At 43.1% G+C, this 21,153-nt stretch overlaps 1 protein-coding gene across 2 annotated transcripts in view; it reads right to left on the bottom strand.

Moving 5' to 3' along the window:
• Positions 1 to 17,937, bottom strand: part of GRAMD4 (GRAM domain containing 4) — a 162,334-nt gene extending 144,397 nt beyond the window's left edge. The window contains exon 1 of one of the 2 annotated variants that reach the window (XM_070755352.1): positions 17,562 to 17,937. In XM_070755352.1, coding sequence (XP_070611453.1) covers positions 17,562 to 17,590 — 29 coding nt within the window. In that variant the 5' untranslated portion in view covers positions 17,591 to 17,937. The remainder of the gene's footprint in view (positions 1 to 17,561) is intronic. The other variant, XM_070755353.1, reaches the window with a different exon arrangement.
• Between the last annotated feature and the right edge of the window lie 3,216 nt (positions 17,938 to 21,153).

Raw genomic sequence — 21,153 nt, 5'->3', positions numbered from 1 at the left:
CAGGTGTTCGATTCTGACCAGCCCAAATTTGATTCAGCCTTCCATCCTTCTGAGGTTGGTAAAACGAGGAACCAAAATTATTGGGGGCAATATGCTGATTCTGTAAACCACTTATACAGGACTGGAAAGCACTGTGAAGCATTTTTAAGCACTATTGCTATTGCTACAAAGGAATTGAGAGCCCAGGTACTGGGCTGTATTTTTTATTTATTTATTTATTTATTTTATTTTATTTTTTTAATTTATATTTATTTGTTTGTTTGTTTGTTTGTTTATTTATTTATTAGATTTGTATGCCGCCCCTTTCCGTAGACTCGGGGTGGCTCACAACACAATAAAAACAGTTTATAACAAATCTAATAATTTACAATATAAAATATTTAAAAAACCCATTATTAAACAGACATACACACAAGCATACCATACATAAATTGTATAGGCCCGGGGGAGATATTGCAGTTCCCCCATGCCGGATGACAAAGGTGGGTTTTAAGGAGTTTGCGAAAGGCGAGGAGGGTAGGGGCAGTTCTAATCTCTGGGGAGAGCTGGTTCCAGAGAGTCGGGGCCGCCACAGAGAAGGCTCTTCCCCTGGGACTCGCCAACTGACATTGTTTAGTTGACAGGACCCGGAGAAGGCCCACCTAATCGGTCGCTGGGATTCGTGCGGCAGAAGGCGGTCTCGGAGATATTCTGGCCCGACGCCATGAAGGGCTTTAAAGGTGATAACCAACACTTTGAATTATTACCCCATCTTTATTATTTTATAAATAAAAGAAGATGAACTAAGGTATCTTCCTCCTCCTATTTTCGCCCACAAAAACAACCCTTGGAGATGGTTTGGCCTGAGACATGGCCAGCCAAAATTCATCTGGACCGACCAGTCATAAATCATGCAGAGTCACAGCAAAATGATTACATGTTGGCCTCAATTTTCTGTGAGGCCATCATTCATAATAAAATGGAAAGAGCATTGGTGATGATGTACAAAACAATGCTTCTAACAACTGATGTAATTACCCAGGGTGTAAAGTGGTGGCGGGACTTTTAATCAGTTGCCAATGCATTCATTTCTCTGTAATAGCATGTACAGATGCAAAAGCCATTTAAATTTACCATGGGACAAAAGTGTTTTATGTAACAGACAGAAAAGCAATCTGGCTTCAATTACGTTTGGTGAGAAATGGACACATCTCTTTTTTCACTTTGAAAAACAAGTGTGGGTCCCTTTTAATTACCTCTTATCTAAATGTCTATGGAGATTCTCAGTCATTAGATGTTGTGGTTAGCTCTGGCCCAGCTCCTGCCCCAAGGACTGTGGATGTGGGGGAGACATCCACATGCTGCAGGCCTGGTTTGCCCCCGGTGGAATCTGATGATGAAGGCTCCTCTGACCAAGAAGACATGAGTGACAGGGAGGAGGAGAGTGTGGCAGACAGCTCAGAAGGAGATCAATTATCTAGCTCCTCCTTGGATTCGGAACAAGAGTTAATGATACAGCCACGCATGAGGAGAGCGATGCATAGGCAACAACAACTGAGAGATTATTATCAAAGAAAATGAGGCCACCTGTGGTTGGGTGGGGCTGTGGTAATTACTGAGGCTGCTATAAATAGCAGCCTGTGGGTTTGGCCATTGTGGAGGATTATCTGATCCTTGTGTTTTGTGACTGCTTTACTGACTTTGACCTTTTGTGTGCTGATTTTTCCCTGCTTTCAAACTAAACCAGAGCAAAGTGTGTTTCACTTTGTGAAAGAAGAAGGACTGTGAATTGCCTCACAGCTGCAAGCTAAGCATCACAGAACTGATAAGGGACTTGTACAAATTACCAGTTTGTTTGGAGACGAGTGCTCTTTGCTATACCAAACGAGGGCTTAGTTTAAGTGAATTTTCATTATAAAGAACATTGTTTTGAATTTTCAAACGTGTGTATGTGTCTGCAATTTGTACCTGTGAATTTTTGGGAGGATTCTACCAGAGAGACCGACAGAACATTAGAGTAGATTAGAATTCTTTATTAGCCAAGTGTGATTGGACACACAAGGAATTTTGTCTCTGGTGCATATCTCTCCAGGTCATGATTGTCTCAAAGGTGCTTTTTCAAGAGGCAACTAGACATCCTTGGTTGTTGTTTTTCTGGAGAGACTTTTTTTTTCTTTGAAGAACTGAAGGAGCTCCTTGGACGAGAAGCGAGGAAAGAAAAATAAGAAAATCCAGATACTGGGACTCAAACATGGAATTTACTGAATGAATGGAAAAAAGGACCAGGGGAGACATGATAGCAGTGTTCCAATATCTCAGGGTTTGCCACAAAGAAGACAGAGTCAAACTATTCTGCATTGGTTGCCGATCAATTTCCGGTCACAATTCAAAGTGTTGGTTATGACCAATAAAGGCCCTTCATGGCATCGGACCAGAATATCTCCGGGACCACCTTCTGCCGCACGAATCCCAGCGACCAATTAGGTCCCACAGAGTTGGCCTTCTCCGGGTCCCGTCGACTAAACAATGTCGTTTGGCGGGTCCCAGGGGAAGAGCCTTCTCTGTGGCGGCCCCGACTCCCTGGAACCAGCTCCCCCCGGAGATTAGAACCGCCCCCACCTTCCTTGCCTTTCGTAAACTCCTTAAAAGCCACCTTTGCCGCCAGGCATGGGGGAATTGAGATATCTCCCCCGGGCCTATACAATTTATGTATGGTATGTTTGTGTGTATGTCTGCTTAATAATGGGGTTTTAAAAATGTTTTTAAATTATTAGATTTGTCATGAATTGTTTTATTGCTGTTGTGAGCCGCACCGAGTCTACGGAGAGGGGCGGCATACAAATTTGATAGATAGATAGATAGATAGATAGATAGATAGATAGATAGATAGATAGATAGATATTCTCCAAAGCACTCGAGGGTAGAACAAAAAACAATGGGTGGAAACTAAACAAGGAGAGAAGCAACTTAGAACTAAGGAGACATTTCCTGACAGAACAATTAATCCGTGGAACAGCTTGCCTCCAGAAGTTGTGAATGCTCCAACACTGGAAGTTTTAAAGAAGATGTTGGATAACCATCTGTCTAAAGTGGTGTAAGGTTTCCTGCCTAAGCAGGGGATTGGACTAGAAGACCTCCAAGGTCCCTTCCAACTCTGCTATTCTATTCTATTCTATTCTACTACATTTAGTTCACATACAGCAAGGCGCTGTCCTTCCTTGCTTGCTTCATTTCTCTCACTCAATTCACAATGCTTCATCCATGGTATAGATATGCTAACCTAAAATACTGACATAATAATGGTCTGAAACAAGGTGACTTCATGAAGATTGTTACAAGGGGAGAAAATCCTGGGGGCTTCATCCCTCTCAACTGCAGTTACCTTTGAAACAAAAACAGAGCACCTGAATTTTTGCTGTCACAAATCTGCAATATCTCAACGAGCATCAATAAAGGCAGAATTCAGCAACACCCCAGCCACCCCTTAATTCCCGCAACAGTCAATATCTCTTTGATTGGATCAGGTTGCAGCTTCTCTCCTTTGTCCGCAGGTATCTCTACCAGGCTCTTATGTAAGTGTCTGTTTCTCCTTGACTTCTAACAAAAGCTCAAAAGCAAGTACATCAAGGAATGCTAACAGCAGCAAGAAACCTCACATGATGGGGCCTGTGAAATACCTAGAGTCAGGATAAACAAAGTGGAAGGAAGTGCACAGGCCAGCTTCATCAAGGTTTATTTTTTATTTTTATTTATTTTGTCCAATACTGTGTTAGCAAAAACTTCAGAAGAGAAGGATTTAGGGGTAGTGATTTCTGACAGTCTCAAAATGGGTGAACAGTGTGGTCGGGCGGTAGGAAAGGCAAGTAGGATGCTTGGCTGCATAGCTAGGGGTATAACAAGCAGGAAGAGGGAGATTGTGATCCCCTTATATAGAGCGCTGGTGAGACCACATTTGGAGTACTGTGTTCAGTTCTGGAGACCTCACCTACAAAAAGATATTGACAAAATTGAACGGGTCCAAAGACGGGCTACAAGAATGGTGGAAGGTCTTAAGTATAAAACGTATCAGGAAAGACTGAATGAACTCAATCTGTATAGTCTGGAAGACAGAAGGAAAAGGGGGGACATGATCGAAACATTTAAATATGTTAAAGGGTTAAATAGGGTTCAGGAGGGAAGTGTTTTTAACAGGAAAGTGAACACAAGAACAAGGGGACACAATCTGAAGTTAGTTGGGGGAAAGATCAAAGGCAACATGAGAAAATATTATTTTACTGAAAGAGTAGTAGATCCTTGGAACAAACTTCCAGCAGACGTGGTTGGGAAATCCACAGTAACTGAATTTAAACATGCCTGGGATAAACATATATCCATCCTAAGATAAAATACAGGAAATAGTAAAAGGGCAGACTAGATGGACCAAGAGGTCTTTTTCTGCCGTCAGTCTTCTATGTTTCTATGTTTCTAATACACAATGAGGGTTTTAGTGGGTATATATCTATATACATATAGTAGAATACATGATGAAGGTTCTAGAGGAGGTACTCATAGTAAAATATATCTAAGAAATAATAGAAAAGAAGGTATAGTAATAGAACATATCAATGAAAGAATAGAAGAAGAGATATAGGAATAGAAGAAAGGTATAGGAGATATAGGAGAGCAATAGGACAGGGGACGGAAGGCACTCTAGTGCACTTGTACTCGCCCCTTACTGACCTCTTGGGAATCTGGATAGGTCATAATCTAAGGGTAAAGTGTTGGGGGTTTGGGGATGACACTATGGAGTCCGGTAATGAGTTCCACGCTTCGACAACTCGGTTATTGAAGTCATATTTTTTAGTCAAGTTTGGAGCGGTTAATATTAAGTTTAAATCTGTTGTGTGCTCTTGTGTTGTTGTGGTTGAAGCTGAAGCAGTTGCCGACAGGCAGGACCTTGCAGCATATGATCTTGTGGGCAATACTTAGATCTTGTTTAAGGCATCTTAGTTCTAAACTTTCTAGGCCCAGGATTGAAAGTCTAGTCTCATAGGGTATTCTATTTCGAGTGGAGGAGTGAAGGACTCTTCTGGTGAAGTATCTTTGGACATTTTCAAGGGTGTTAATGTCTGAGATGCGATATGGGTTCCAAACAGATGAGCTGTATTCGAGGATGGATCTGGCAAAAGTTTTGTAAACTCTGGTAAGTAGTGTGAGATTGCCAGAGCAGAAGCTACGTAGGATTAGGTTTACAACTCTTGAAGCCTTGTTGGCTATATTGTTGCAGTGGGCTTTGGCACTTAAATCTTTTGTTATTAGTATACCAAGGTCTTTAACCGAGTGGGGATTATCTGTGATAATTTGATTATTCAGTTCGTATTTGGAGTTCAGATTCTTCTTCCCAATGTGTAGGACAGAGCCATAGTTCCCTCTAAGCTGAGCAGTGAGCAATCGCTCACTTAAAAATCATCATCAACTCAGAGTTTTCCAAACCTGCCCAGAAGCCGAGAGGGAAAGAGTGAGAGGGAAGGAGAGAGAAAAAAGAGAGGAAGGAAAAGAGAAAGAAAAAGAATGGGAGTAAGGAAGAGAGAAAGAAAATCAAAATCTAGTTTGAAACTAGCTCAACTATTTAAGTGGCATTTTGATATTGATAGAGTTGCCCTATTATGAGCTCACTGTTGTAGACACACAGTACAGTATTTTATTTTGAAATTCTCTGAGGCAAAACAGGGTGGGTTTTTTTGTTTGTTTGTTTGTTTGTTTGTTTATTTAATATTTCTGTGCCACCCAGTCCCGAAGGGACTGCCGCTCAGACACTATACTTTTCCGTCCACCCCAAAAAAAATTAGAGGGAACACTGCTGATAGTGTTGAGGGAATTATTTGTTTACTACAGTGATGGCGTTCAGAAAAAAACTGTTCTTGTGTCTAGTTGTCTTGGTGTGCAGTGCTCTGTAGCGACGTTTTGAGGATAGGAGTTGAAACAATTTGTGTCCAGGATGTGAGGGGTCAGTAAATATTTTCCCCGCCCTCTTTTTGACAGGTCCTCAATGGAAGGCAGGTTGGCAGCAATTGTTTTTTCTGCAGTTCTGATTGTCCTCTGAAGTCTGTGTCGGTCCTGTTGGGTTGCAGCACCAAACCAGACAGTTATAGAGGTGCAGATGACAGACTCAATGATTCCTCTTTAGAACTGTATCAGCAGCTCCTTGGGCAGTTTGAGCTTCCTGAGCTGGCGCAGAAAAAACATTCTTTGTTGTGCTTTTTTGATGATGTTTTTGATGTTAGGTGACCATTTTAGGTCTTGAGATATGATTGAACCTAAAAATTTGAAGGTCTCTACTGTTGATATTGTGTTGTCAAGTATTGTGAGAGGTGGCAGGATGGAAGGATTTCTCCTAAAGTCTACCACCATTTCTACGGTTTTTAGACTATCCTATGACCAACCTCCCAAATTCTCTGTTTATAGCGCAAGAAGAACCTATGCGATGGGAATAGTAGGTGCTTCACATTCGATAGAGATACATTTTATTTTATTGTATTTATTTGTTTTGTCAAATACTTATTGGTAGCATACAAAGATATACTGTAACTATGTTTGTAAGCAGAATACAAGTAAGAGGGAAATATTAGGACAGGGGACGGAAGGCACGCTGGTGCACTTATGCACACCCCTTACTGACCTCTTAGGAATCAGGAGAGGTCAACAGTGGACAGTCCATCCCGCCCCTGTTTATATCCCATCCCCTCCTCCCATTCGATCTCCATCAAAGTGTTTTCCCTCTGCTCTTCTTCATCTTTCCCTGCTAAAGAGATGCATTAAGACAGTGATTTTCGACCTTTTTTGAGCCGCGGCACATTTTTTACATTTATGAAACCCTGGGGCACATGGAGCGGGGGGGGGGGGGCTAAAAAAAGTTTGGACAAAAAAATTCTCTCTCCCTCTTCCTCCCCTTCGCTCTATTTCTTTCTCCCTCCCTCTTTCTCTCCCTTCCTTCCTCTTTCTTTCTCTCTCTCTCTCCATCCTTCTTTCTTTCTCTTCCTTCCTCTCTTTTTTGCCCTCTTTCTCTCTCCCTCCCTACGTCCCTCTATGTCTTTCTCTCTCTCTCCTTCCCTCCCTCTTTCTCTCTCGCTTGCTTTCTTTCTCCCTCTCTTTCTCTCTGTCTCTTGCTTTATTTCTCTTATTCTCTCTCTCTCTCTTGCTTTCTTTCTCTCTTGTTCTCTTCCTCTCTCTTGCTTCCTTTCTCTCTCTCTCTTGCTTTCTTTCTCTCTTGCTTTCTCTCTCTCTTGCTTTCTTTCTCTCTGAGCTTCGCGGCACACCTGACCATGTCTCGCGGCACACTAGTGTGCCACGGCACACTGGTTGAAAAACACTGCATTAAGACATTAAGGGACAAGCAAGTAGATTCTTCTGAATGGACATGCAGTCCAACTTGAAGTATGACTCCAAAGGGATGTATTTGCTTCTTTTAACAAGCTTTTCACTTCGCCTTGCTACCTGAACAAAAGTATTGGGCAGTATTTCATTTTGTCCCTACAGCTGAATGATGAAAATTTCGGTTTCGTAGGCCTTCCACAAATATTGGAAACAACCTGGTCATCTCTCTAAATGCTTTTTTAAAAAGCCAAGCAAAGGATCGATAAGGGTGGGTGGCAATTCTGTGTGGGACAAGAAGTGGCTGCAGACAGTGGTTATTATGGAAATTATTACCATCAAAGCTTAATGGAAATCTGTTAAGAATATTATGCTAATCTCTAAAGTGCATTAAATACACCATTACATTAGTCTACAAAAGACATTACAAATGATGTCATCCGTTGCTACTACAAAGTTAAAATAAAATTCTCTCCAGCAATGCAAAAGAAATGAATTGTTTTGTCTATAATCATACCAATAAATCCGAGAAGAAGAATAAGTCGGGTAGAGATTAGTAATAAGCATTTATTGCACTATTATTCCAGCTTGCTTCTAAGGAGACTAAAACATTATAGCAACAATAAAATGAGTTGGGCCAACTAGTACCACATCTGTCTAACGTTGCTCATTCCTCTTCAGATCTGGGCTGAGTTTTCATCATTCTAAATAAACCAGAAAAACTCCATTCTCAAGGGACAGTGTCAGAAAAAAAAAACCCAGACCAAATACAGTGTTCCCTCGATTTCCGTGGGGGATGCGTTCCGAGACTGCCCGCGAAAGTCGAATTTCCGCGAAGTAGAGATGCGGAAGTAAATACAGTGGTACCTCATCTTACGAACGCCTCTTCTAACGAACTTTTCAAGATACAAACCCGGTGTTTAAGATATTTTTGCCTCTTCTCCCGAACTATTTTCACCTTACGAACCCAAGCAGCTGCTGTTGGGATGAAAGGGTTTCTTTTTTTCCCCTTTTTTGAAGAAAGAAAAGGGAGGGGCAGCTTGGAGGAGTAAAGATTTTGCATGCTTGCAAAAGCACTGAAACTGTGTCTTTTTAAGAAAGAAAAGGGAGGGGCAGCTTGGAGGAGTAAAGATTTTGCATGCCTGCAAAGGCACTGAAACGGTGTCCTTTTAAGAAAGAAAAGGGAGGGGAAGCTTGGAGGAGTAAAGATTTTGCATGCCTGCAAAGGCACTGAAACGGTGTCCTTTTAAGAAAGAAAAAGGAGGGGCAGCTTGGAGGAGTAAAGATTTTGCATGCTTGCAAAAGCACTGAAACGGTGTCTTTTTAAGAAAGAAAAGGGAGGGGCAGCTTGGAGGAGTAAAGATTTTGCATGCTTGCAAAAGCACTGAAACGGTGTCTTTTTAAGAAAGAAAAGGGAGGGGCAGCTTGGAGGAGTAAAGATTTTGCATGCCTGCAAAGGCACTGAAACTGTGTCTTTTGAAAAAAGAAAAGGGAGGGGCGCCCCCCTTGCCTTTCTTCCTTCCCACTCACCCTTTAGCCTAGCCTTGCTTCTTCCACCCGCCCCCTTTAGCTGCTTCTCCCTGCCCTCTGTTTGCCTCCCTTCTAAAGTTTGGGATTTTCCTGAAGGATTTGCACGCATTATTTGCTTTTACATTGATTCCTATGGGAAACATTGTTTCATCTTACGAACGTTTCACCTTACGAACCTCCTCCTGGAACCAATTAAGTTCGTATGATGAGGTACCACTGTACAACATTTTTGGCTATGGATAGTATCACAAGCCATCCCTTAACACTTTAAACCCCTAAATTACCATTTCCCATTCCCTTAACAACCATTTACTCACCATTATTACTGGTACTCACCATTGAATAAGGCACTTAGTGATCCTGATATTTATAAACATAATTATTTATTAACTATAATTATATTTATTTGCAAAAATTATTAATTTGGCGATGACATATGATGTCATCGGATGGGAAAAACCGTGGTATAGGAAAAAAACCCGCAAAGTATTTTTAAATTAATATGTTTTTGAAAAACCATAGTATAGGCTATTCGTGAAGTTCGGACCTGCGAAAATCGAGGGAACACTGTACTACACCAAGTCCCATAATCTGGTGACTTCTAGAAAAACAACACTGGATTTATTTAATCTACCATTTGTTGACTACTCTACATCTGGCAAATTAATCCAACGCATTAAGAAACTTGATGATTTTGGATGCTGTTTGAGCTAAGCCACTGAAACAGATCAGGGGTCCATCAAACCAGTATTGCAGACACCTGGGCCATAGACTTTCTTTCTTTCTTTCTTTCTTTCTTTCTCTTTCTTTCTTTCTTGATTTGATTTGTATGCCGCCCCTCTCCGAAAACTCGGGGCGGCTAACAACAATAAAGAAGATAATGTAACAAATCTAATATTAAAAATAATCTAAAAAACCCCAATTTAAGAGACCCATCATACAAACAAGCATACCATGTATAAATTCTATAAGCCTAGGCGGAAGGGAAAAATTTCAATTCCCCCATGCCTGACGACAGAGGTGGGTTTTAAGCTTGCGAAAGGCAAGGAGGGTGGGGGTAACTCTGATATCTGGGGGGAGCTGGTTCCAGAGGGTCAGGGCCGCCACAGAGAAGGCAGTGATGGCAAACCATTCTTTCCTCGGGTGCCGAAAGAGGGTGTACGCATGCTATTGCACATGCCTGAGTGCCCACACCGATAATTCAAAGCCTGGGGAGGGTGAAAACAGTTTTCCCCACCCCCCAGAGGCCCCCTGGAGTCCAGAAACAGCCTGTTTCCCAACTTCTGGTGTGCCCAGTAGGCTGGTCTTTCACCCTCCCCAGGCTCAAAGGCTTCTTTGGAGCTGGGGGAGGATAAAAGCGCCCTCTCCCATCCTCCTGGAGGCTCTCTGCAAGCCAAAAATGCCCTCCAGGGCCTCTGCGAGTCAAAAATCAGCTGGCTAGCACACACATGCATGTTGAAGCTGAGCATGGGCAACAGCTCATGTGCTAGCAGATATGGCTCCGGGTGCCACCTGTGGTTCGCCATCACTGCTTTAAGGGTTTCCCACTGTAGTTTTTCTTTCTACCTTGAGATGCTGAGGGTTGCCTTTGAACATTTGTCCACGCAATGTTTGTTCTTTTGCCCCGCTGATAATGAAGCCTATCAAATCTGGAAACCACAGATTGGAGGATGCTGTTCTGTTTATCATTGACAGCAGAAGTCTCCAACGTTGTTGTTAAACAGACAGCTCTCGGGAACTGTCTCTCATGACGAAAAGAAAACAATTGCAATCTCCCACTTCGTACCACTGGTTTCTGGGAGCAAACGTAAGATACCTACTAGTTTAAAGGTAGAGCCTAGCAATCTGCAATATTCAAACCTAAAAGCAAGCAAGAACCTTTCAGCTGTAGCATGGGTACCTGTGCTGTAGCAGGTCTTTTGGGGTTTAGGAAAATACACACTGGAATTCAGGAGACAACCAAAGGGAATGACAAGTGGTTGCATTCTGTCATGCCTCCGTAAGATCTTTCAACACATGCACACACATACCTGTGCCAGCCCAGAAGAAGGTGTGGCTTCTTTGAGGAGTTGCCAACACGTTGCCAGGATGTTTTAGAGCCAAACACCGCACACTATTTAAAGGTCAGGGCAATGCTTCAAACGGAGACTCCAAAGGTTTATTCACAGCGTTTAGACATTGCCTTAGGACTGCGATGGCAAATCTATGGCACGTGTGCCACAGGTGGCACATGGAGCTATATCTGAGGGCATGCTAGGAGTTGTCCTATGTCATCTCCATCTGGTTTTCGGCCTTCAAGAGGGCGGGGGAGGCTATTTTTGCCCTCTCCAGGCTTCAGGAGAGCCTCCGGTGAAAAACAGGCCCAACGGGCCTACCAGAAGTTTGGAAATAAACTTCCGATAGACCCATTGGGCCCGTTGTTTTGCCATCCACAGAATCTGGAGGCTTCAGTGAGGCCTATGTGCATGTGCAGGGGGTTTGTGCGCGCATGCGCGAGTGGAAGGGCATTATATTAGAGGTGAGGGCACACACACGCATGCTATCGAGCACGCATGCGCCCTTTTGAGCAAAAAAAGGTTCACCATCACTGTCCTAGGACTTGTATGCAACAGTTTAAAACTACTCTATCGGCTAATAAACAAAATTCTGCTACCACCTCTGCCGGCCATGGCGATCCTGTCTTCCCCAACCAGGCTTGAAAAACTTGAAAGCAACATATACAGTGGTACCTCTACTTATGAACTTAATTCGTTCCGTGACCAGGTTCTTAAGTAGAAAAGTTTGTAAGAAGAAGCAATTTTTCCCATAGGAATCAATGTAAAAGCAAATAATGTGTGCGACTGGGGAAACCACAGGGAGGGTGGAGGCCCTGTTTCCTCCCAGGAGATTCCTAGAGAGGCCCCATGGAGGCTTCTTGCCGCCTTTTCCACCCCTGTTTCCTCCCAGGAGATTCCTAGAGAGGCCCCAAGGAGGCTTCTCCCTGCCTTTTTCGGTTACAGTTTCCGAGGCACGGGTTTGCAAGTGGAAAATGGTTCTTGAGAAGAGGCAAAAAAATCTTGAACACCCGGTTCTTATCTAGAAAAGTTCAGAAGTAGAGGCATTCCTAGGTAGAGGTACCCCTGTACAGGAGAACGTTAACTTTCGGCCACAATTGAGCTCAAAATTTGCACTGTTAAATCAGGACATTTGTTAAATGAGTTTTGTGACCTTTGTCGCCACCGTTGTTAAATGAATCAGTACAGTTGTTAAATTAGTGAAACACTATTCATTGAACCAGGCTTCCCCATCGACTTTGTTAGAAAGTCACAAAAGTTGATCACGTGACCCCAGGACACTGCAACCATTCATAAAAACGTCTCCATTGCCACGTTTCTGAATTTTGATCACATGACCAGGGGGTGTTGCAACAGTTGGGTGAAAAATAACAATAGCAATACATACAAACATACATACATACTGATAGCCATATTTTTCTTTGTTCTGTTTTATTAAATATATAATGCATTTTCAAAAAACCACATGCATAGCATTGTGTGAAACAGTATGTACATTTATTATTATTATTATTATTATTATTATTATTATTACTACTACTACTATTGGTATTATTTATTAGATTTGTATTATTATTATTATTATTATTACTACTACTATTACTACTATTGGTATTATTTATTAGATTTGTATGCCTCCCTTCTCCGAAAACAAACATACATACATACATACATACATACATACATACATACATACATACATACATACTGAGAGCCAGTTAAGTGTAGCACTTAAAGCCTAAGACAGGAAACAGAGACTGAGTTGTAGTTCCACCTTAGGCACAAAGGCAGCTGGGTCATTGTGGACCAGCCCTAGGAGGAAGGCGATGTCAATCACTTCGGAAAACCTTGTCTGGAAAATGTGTCCAGGCAATGTCCAAAAGTCAGACATGACTGAACAAAATAATATATATTCTGAGAGCTAAAATACTATGCAGAAATCTTAAAACTCCCAGGCCTCTGGTAGAGGACTAAGAATGAGGAAGACAATAGCAATCACATTTAGACTTATATACCACTTCACGGTGCTTTACAGCCCTCTCTAAGTGGTTTATAGAAAGTAAGCCTATTGCCCACAACAATCTGGGTCCTCATTTTACCGACCTTGGAAGGATGGAAGGCTGAGCCAACCTTGAGCCTACTGAGATTCGACCTGCCAAAGTGCTGGCAGCCGCTGGTCAGCAGAAGTAGCTTGCAGTACAGCGTTCCCTCAATTTTCGCGGGGGATGCGTTCTGAGACCTCCCGCGAAAGTTGAATTTCCGCGAAGTAGAGATGCGGAAGAAAATACACTATTTTTGGCTATGAACAGTATCACAAGCCTTCCCTTAACACTTTAAACCCCTAAATTGCAATTTCCCATTCCCTTAACCACCATTTAGATTATTACTCACCATGTTTCTTTATTAAAGTTTATTTTAAAAAAATATTTATTAAAGGTGGACGAAAGTTTGGTGATGATATATTACGTCATTGGGCAGGAAAAACCGTGGTATTGGGGGGGGAACCGCGAAGTATTTTTTTAATTAATATTTTTGAAAAACCGTGGTATAGACTTTTCGCGAAGTTCGAACCCTCGAAAATCGAGGGAACACTGTATTGCACTCTAACCACTGCACCACCGAGGTTCACAAGACACTTTTTCAGTGCGGTTGTAACGTCAAATGAATACATGAATGATTGTACGCTGAGGGTACTACAAATAATGACCGAAGACATCTTTCAGGGAGAGAAAACAAGTAAGGCATCATTCTGCTTTCCCAGCAGCCAAGCTTAAATAACAACCTGTCAGAGCCCCACATACGAAAGCTACAACAAATAAAACTTTCCAAAAATTAAACAACCTCGATAGCTCCATTTATTCACCAGTCCCAAGGACAATACTGAAAAGAAACTCACTTTTTTTTCACACTTCTAGCCACATCTCCCAAAAAGAACCTTAATATTAAACTATGGGAATGCAAAGCACAGAATCAGGAGCTTCTGGCTGACCTTGGCTGATTTGACCCAATTAGCCCTTGGATAGGACACCACCAGGAAATCCTTCAGCTGTTAAAGGAGACTGGAAAATCAAGCACACACCTTAGGAGAAGGTAAATGACGAACTATTTCCATAGCGTCGCCAAGAAAAGAACTTTGACACCTATAATTATCGCAAGTTCGGGTTAAATCAGGGCACCCGAAGCAAGGAAACAAATTCCCTCCATTTATGAAAAGATGCCACAGGGTGAGGAAGAAAGGTAAGAAGGAAAAATCGTTTCAGGGACAGAAAGTTGTTCATTAAAGGCACAGAGGCAAGATTTTGTCCCTTGTTGTTGATGGTTTTTGAGGGTAGGAGAAACAATCCTCAAAAGAAGGAAGGTCACCTGTGGGGAATAAAATAAGTTGAAAAGTGGCCAAAAAAAGTATGTGAGGAATAACCGGAGAAACTTCAGAAGACTTCTCTTGTTCTCTTCTATTTATTTATTTATTAGATTTGTATGCCGCCCTCTCCGAAGACTCGGGTCGGCTAACAACAATAAAGAAAACAATGTAACAAATCTAATTTTAAAAAGTAGTCTAAAAAACCCAATTTAAGAAACCAATCATACAAACAAACATACCATGTATAAATTCTATAAGGGAAGGGAAAGGAAGGGAAAAAAATTCAATTCCCCCATGCCTGACGACAGAATTGGGTTTTAAGGAGCTTACGAAAGGCAAGGAGGGTGGGGGCAACTCTGATATCTGGGGGGAGCTGGTTCCAGAGGGTCGGGGCAGCCACAGAAAAGGCTCTTCTCCTGGGTCCCGCCAAACGACATTGCTTAGTCGATGGGACCTAACTGGTCGCTAGGATTCGTGCAGCAGAAGGCGGTCCCGGAGATAATCTGGTCCGATGCCATGAAGGGCTTTATAGGTCATAACCAAGACTTTGAATTGTGACCGGAAATTGATCGGCAACCAATGCAGACTGCGGAGTGTTGGTGTAACATGGGCATACCTTGGGAAAGCCCATGATTGCTTTCACAGCTGCATTCTGCACGATCTGAAGTTTCCGAACACTTTTCAAAGGTAGCCCCATGTAGAGAGCATTACAGTAGTCGAACCTCGAGGTGATGAGGGCATGAGTGACTGTGAGCAGTGAGTCCCGGTCCAGATAGGGCTGCAACTGGTACACCAGGCGAACCTGGACAAACGCCCCCCTCGCCACAGCTGAAAAATGTTTCTCTAATGTGAGCTGTGGATAGAGGAGGACGCCCAAGTTGCGGACCCTCTCTGAGGGGGTCAGTAATTCCCTCCCCAGGGTTATGGACAGACAGATGGAATTGTCCTTCAGAGGCAGAACCCACAGCCACTCCGTCTTATCCGGGTTTGTATCATAATTATGCCTCGTTTTAAAAAAAAAACACTCTAAGCTACTGAACAAATGAAATCAATAAAAGGAAGGAAGGTTAAGAGTGGGAAATGACTTTTGAAGAGACCTTTGCTTCTGTATTTTAAACATCACTCTCTACAAAAATGTCCTTGATAATACAAGGTGCACTGGACTGGGCTTCTTTCGATACAAACGAATTACAGTGAAGCACTTTATAATTCAAGTGAAACCTTATTTTCCAGATCTTGGATTCCCAAGATAATGGATCAGAGAATTCTCTATTGGCCAAGTGTGATTGGACACACAAGGAATTTGTCTTTGGTGCACATGCTGTCAGTGCACATAGAAGATAATATACATTTGTCCAGAATCATGAGGTACAAAACTTAATGACTGTCATAGGGGTCAAATAAGCCAGTGTTTTTCAACCAGTGTGCCGTGGCACACTAGTGTGCTGCGAGACATGGTCAGGTGTGCCGCGAAGAAGGAAGCTCAGGTTCCGGTCTCGCAACTTTTTGCTGAGAGAGAGAGTGTGAGAGTGAGTGAGAGAGAGAGAGAAAGAAAGAGAGAGAGAGAGAGAGAGAAAGAAAGAGAAAGAAAGAAAAGAGAGGAAGAGAGAGAAAGCAAGAGGGAGAGAGAAAGAAAGCAAGAGGGAGAGAAAAAGAGAGAAAGAAAGAAAAAGAGAAAGAAAGCAAGAGAGAGAGAGAGAAAAGGAGAGGAAGGGAGAGAGAGAGAAATGAGAGAAAAAAGGGGAGGAAAAAAGAGAAATGAGAAAATGATTGAGACATAGAATGAGAGGAAAGAGAGAGAAACAAAAGAGAGAGAAGTGACTTGATTTAAAGCATATGATAAAAAGAACCCAAATAATAAGAGAAAATCCCCCAGCCCTCACCTGTTTCAAGAGTGTGTATACACACACACACACACAAGGGGGGAGGAGACAGGGATGGAAAAAGAGAGGAGAGTGTCTTAGAGTGTCATTTTGTATCATTTTGGTTGGTGATGTGCCCCAGGATTTTGTAAATGTAAAAAATGTGCCGCGGCTCAAAAAAGGTTGAAAATCACTGAAATAAGCAATCAGATATGGATTCTTTGAATGCATTATTAATAATAACTGTTCCTCAACATACCTCCTGTATCTACTGAATTATTTACCAGGAGAACTTTTGCAAATTTTGTAGAATGTATCAGTAGGTTATACACACCAGGAAGAGGCATCTGCAGAATAAGCCCGAGGGGGGAAAGGTGACATACACACCCAAACGTCCAGGGAACTCCCTACCACCCAAAAATATACTACTGTATATAAAAAACTACAGCAATTTTTTGAAGGGGGGAGCGGAGGTGAGTTGGGAAGCAGGCAGCTTTCCAAAGTCTCTCTAAGCAGGGATTTTTTTAAAAAAGAGGGAGGGAGGGAGGAATATGAGTGAGGGAAGGAAGTAAGCAGGGAAGGAAGGAGAGAGGGAGGGAAAGAAGAAAGGAAGTAAGAAATATGAGGGAAGGAATATAAGGAAGGGAGGGAGGGAGCGAGCGAGCGAGGGAGGGAGGGAGGAATATGAGGGAGGGAGGGAAGGAATATGAGTGAGGGAAGGAAGGGAGGAAGGAAGGAACGAATGAGTGAGGGAAGGAAGGGAGGAAGGGAGGAAGAAGAAAAGGAATATGAGGGAGGGAGGGAAGGAAGGAATATGAGTGAAAGAAAGAAGGGAGGAAGGAAGGAGGGAGGGAATATGAGGGAGGGAAGGAAGGAGGGAATGTGAGTGAGGAAGGGAAGGAAGGAACGAATATGAGTGAGGGAAGGAAGGGAGGAAGGAAGGAAGACGGAAAGGAATATGAGGGAGGGAGGGAGGGAAGGAAGGAATATGAGTGAAGGAAAGAAGGGAGGAAGGAAGGAGGGAGGGAATATGAGGGAAGGAAGGAAGGAAGGAAGGAGGGAATATGAGTGAGGAAGGGAAGGAAGGAAGGAATATGAGTGAGGGAAGGAAGGAAAGAAAGAACGAACGAACGAACGGGGTCCAGTTTTGAGGAAAAGAGGATGTCCGAGGAGACGGGACGGAGAGGGAAGCCGGGGCTCCTTTTCCCCATCAGGAGGCGGTGGTGGGGAATGGCCGAAGCCCAAGCCGAGGGCGAAGGGAGCGAAGGTTGGACGAGAGAGAGAGAGAGAGAGGTAGGAGCAGAGGTAGGTGTGGGGAAGGGGCTCCCGCGCTTTTCCAGCAGGAGGAGGAGGCGGCTGCGGGCGCCAAGGAAAGGCGGGTGAGGGGGGGGGGGGAGGACGGACGAAGACGGCTTTGTTCCTCACCCTGCACGGAATTCGGACCAAACTTTCATCCACGCTTCCAAGGCGGCGATGCCCCCGCTCAGCTTCCTTTCCTTCCCCACCGTCGCCAGATGCCCCGGAGCTTCGTGGCCGCAGCTTTCGGCCCCGGATTGCGCCACAAGCGGGCGGGGGGGGAGAGGCTTTGCAGTCAAGGCGCGCGGGCTCTTCGCTTTATTTTTTCCGGCCGGCCCGACGGAGCCCTCAGCGCGGGGCCGGCAGCAACAGCAGCAGGTGCTCCGGCCGGCAGGCCCCCCTCCCTCCCCCCGCCCGCTCGGCTGCCTGCCTGCCTCAGCGCCCCCAGCCAAGGCCGGCGACGGGAACCCTGCGCAGCCGCCGCTGCCGTCACCGCTTTCGCCTGCCTTCCACAGCCGAGGCGCGCAAAGGGGCCGGGCCTCCAGCGCGGCTCAGCTCCGCCTGTTTCCCATCTTGGACGAGCCGAGGCTTTGGAGGCTTGGAGACTGTGATGGGCTGCTTGGGGGCGGGGGGGGGGATGTACGCAGTGGTGGGTAGTAAGTTTAGTTTGTTTATTTATGTATGTATATATTTATGTATGTATGTATCTCTACGGAGAAGGGCGGCATACAAATTTAATAAATAAATTAAATAAATAAAATGTATTTATTATTATTATTATTATTATTATAATTATTATTATTATTATTATACTAATAAATAAATAAAGCTGTGGCAAGGAGGGCGTTTGTCCAGGTTTACCTGGTGCACCAGTTGCGGCCCTATTTGGACAGGGAGTCATTGCTCACAGTCGCTCATGCCCTCATCACCTCGAGGTTTGACTACTGCAATGCTCTCTACATGGGGATACCTTTGAAAAGTGTTCAGAAACTTCAGAATGCGGCCGCGAGAGCTATCGTGGGGCTTCCCAGATTCGCCCACGTTTCAGCAAAACTCTGTGGCTTGCACTGGCTGCTGATCAGTTTCTGGTTACAATTCAAAGTGTTGGTAATGACCTTTAAAGCCCTACATGGCATCGGACCAGAATACCTCTGGGACCGCCTTCTACCGCATGAATCCCAGCGGCTGATAAGGTCTCATAGAGTTGGCCTTCTCCAGGTCCCGTTGACTAAACAATGTCCTTTGGTGGGCCACAGGAGAAGAGCCTGCTCTGTGGTGGCCCCGGCCCTCTGGAATCAACTCCCACCAGAGATTAGAACTGTCCCCACCCTCCTTGTCTTTCGCAAATTACTTAAGACCCACCTGTATTGCCAGGCATGGGGGAACTGAGACATCTCCCCCAGGCTTTTTATATTTTATGTTTGGTATGCGTGTGTTGCATGGTTTTTAAATGATGGGATTTTTAGATGTTTTTCTATATTAGATTTGTTTCATTGTAACATTGTTATTATTGTTGTTGTGAGCCGCCCCGAATCTTCGGAGAGGGGTGGCATACAAATCTAATAAATTATTATTATTATTATTATTATTATTATTATTATTATTTATTAGATTTGAATGCCACCCCTCTCTGCAGACTCGATATGTATGTATGTGTTTGTTTCTGTATTTGGTTGGTTGGTTGGTTGTTTATATATGTATTTATGTATTGGTTGGTTGGTTGGTTGGTTGGTTGGTTGGTTGGTTGGTTGGTTGGTTGGTTGGTTGGTTGATTAGGTTTGTATGCCGCCCTTCTCTGAAGACTCAGGGAGGCTCACAGCATATAATATAACAAGACTAGTCTCCTTTAATTTTAAAATTCAGCAAAAACATGTGATACATACAGAATATTGTTCAGAGTGCATCAAGGACCCCCTCATTTCAACCCTGGACTACAAGTATTGATTACAACAGTTTGTTTAGTGACCCACCGTCACATCACTGAAAAAAGCAGCTTATGACTATTTGTCACACAGCCATTGTAATATGAGCCGAATTACATTCGGATGCTTGACAACTGACTCACATTTATAACAGTTGTGTCCCAGAGTCATGTGACCTGACAATGGGGAAACCCCATTCAATTAACAACCCTGTTGCTAATTTAACAACTGCAGTGACTCGCTTAATAAATTCATGTATACACGTGTGAGAAAACACTATGGCTCATATTTCTTGCTTTTCTGCTGCTGTTCTATTTTTCTGTTTTATTAAACATATAATGCATTTTCAAAAAACCACATGCATTGCATTGTGTGAAACAGTATGTACATTTATTATTATTATTATTATTATTATTATTATTATTACTACTACTACTACTACTATTGGTATTATTTATTAGATTTGTATGCTTTCCTTTTCTGAAAACATACGTACATACATACATACATACATGCATGCATATTGAGAGCCAGTTAGATGTAACACTTAAAGCCTGAGACATGAAACAGAGACGGAGTTGTAGTTCCACCTTAGGCACAAAGGCAGCTGGGTCATCTTGGACCAGCCCTAGGAAGAAGGCGATGTCAATCACTTCTGAAAAACTTGCCAGGGAAATGTGTCCAGGCAATGTCCAAAAGTCAAACATGACTGAAAAAATAATACTGTATATATTCTGAGAGCTAAAATACTATGCAGAAATCTTAAACTCCTAGGTAACGATTATTTCTCATACTACATATACATGTATATTTAAAGTATGTGTGTGTGTGTGTTTATGTGTCTGTGTGTAAAAAACTGCACCGAAAGATGGGTGCATCTGCGTCTCCACACAGGATTTTGCTACCTGCCCAGGTGCAGTAGCATAATTGCGCTGGACTCCGCTAGCACTTGATAGACATGGAGGCAAGTACATGTCACCGTTCCACCTTAACAGCCCACCTCTATGTGTGCGTGTATATATATGTATTCCATTTCACTTATCAGCAAACTGCCTTATCCTTCCTTTTCACTTATCAGCAAATATATGTAAATTTTTGCTGATAATGAAAAGGAAGGGAGACTACTATAGATCTAATTTGGGCTTATTTGCACACACGCACACACGCACGCGCACACACACATATATGAGGGCAAATAACACCAAAATAGATCTATAGTAGTCTCCCTGGGTGTGGAGTGCTGGCTCAGCAGCTGCAAGCTGTGTTGAAACTTCCTGGTGAGTCTGGGGTAGCATCTGGGGTCATTGATGTAATTGATGTATGCTGATTAGTTGATGTTTGTGGATTGGGGGTGATATCCTGAGTAGTTGGAGCTTGCAGACTACTTAGCTGTTTTGTAGTGTGTGTCTGGGATGTAACAATTTTGGTTTGGCTGCGAGTTTGTGGTCTGGTCATGTGTTTATGGTGTTTGTCAGTTTGCAAACTATATATATATATGTACACACACATATATATATATATGTCATGTTTTTTTGCTGAATTTGAAAATTAAGGGAGACTATTTAAGCCTTATTTTGGCCTCATCAGCTAGCCATACCCACTGGGACTTGAACCTGCAACCTTTGCCTTGTAAGGCAGAGAATTATCCTCTAGGCTACAGTATCCAATCCCTTCAGCTCTACACCAGGGAAGGGTTACATATTTTTTTTGTCGAATCACCCTGGTGTATTGAAGGAACATCACAGCTCCTTATTTGCCTCTCGGCCCAACCCAGGGCCATTTCCAAGGCAGTTAATTTT

The sequence above is a fragment of the Erythrolamprus reginae genome, chromosome 6 (genome assembly GCF_031021105.1).
Source record: "Erythrolamprus reginae isolate rEryReg1 chromosome 6, rEryReg1.hap1, whole genome shotgun sequence".
Classification (NCBI taxonomy): Eukaryota; Metazoa; Chordata; class Lepidosauria; order Squamata; family Dipsadidae; genus Erythrolamprus; species Erythrolamprus reginae.
This window is presented reverse-complemented; position numbering and strand designations above follow the sequence as displayed.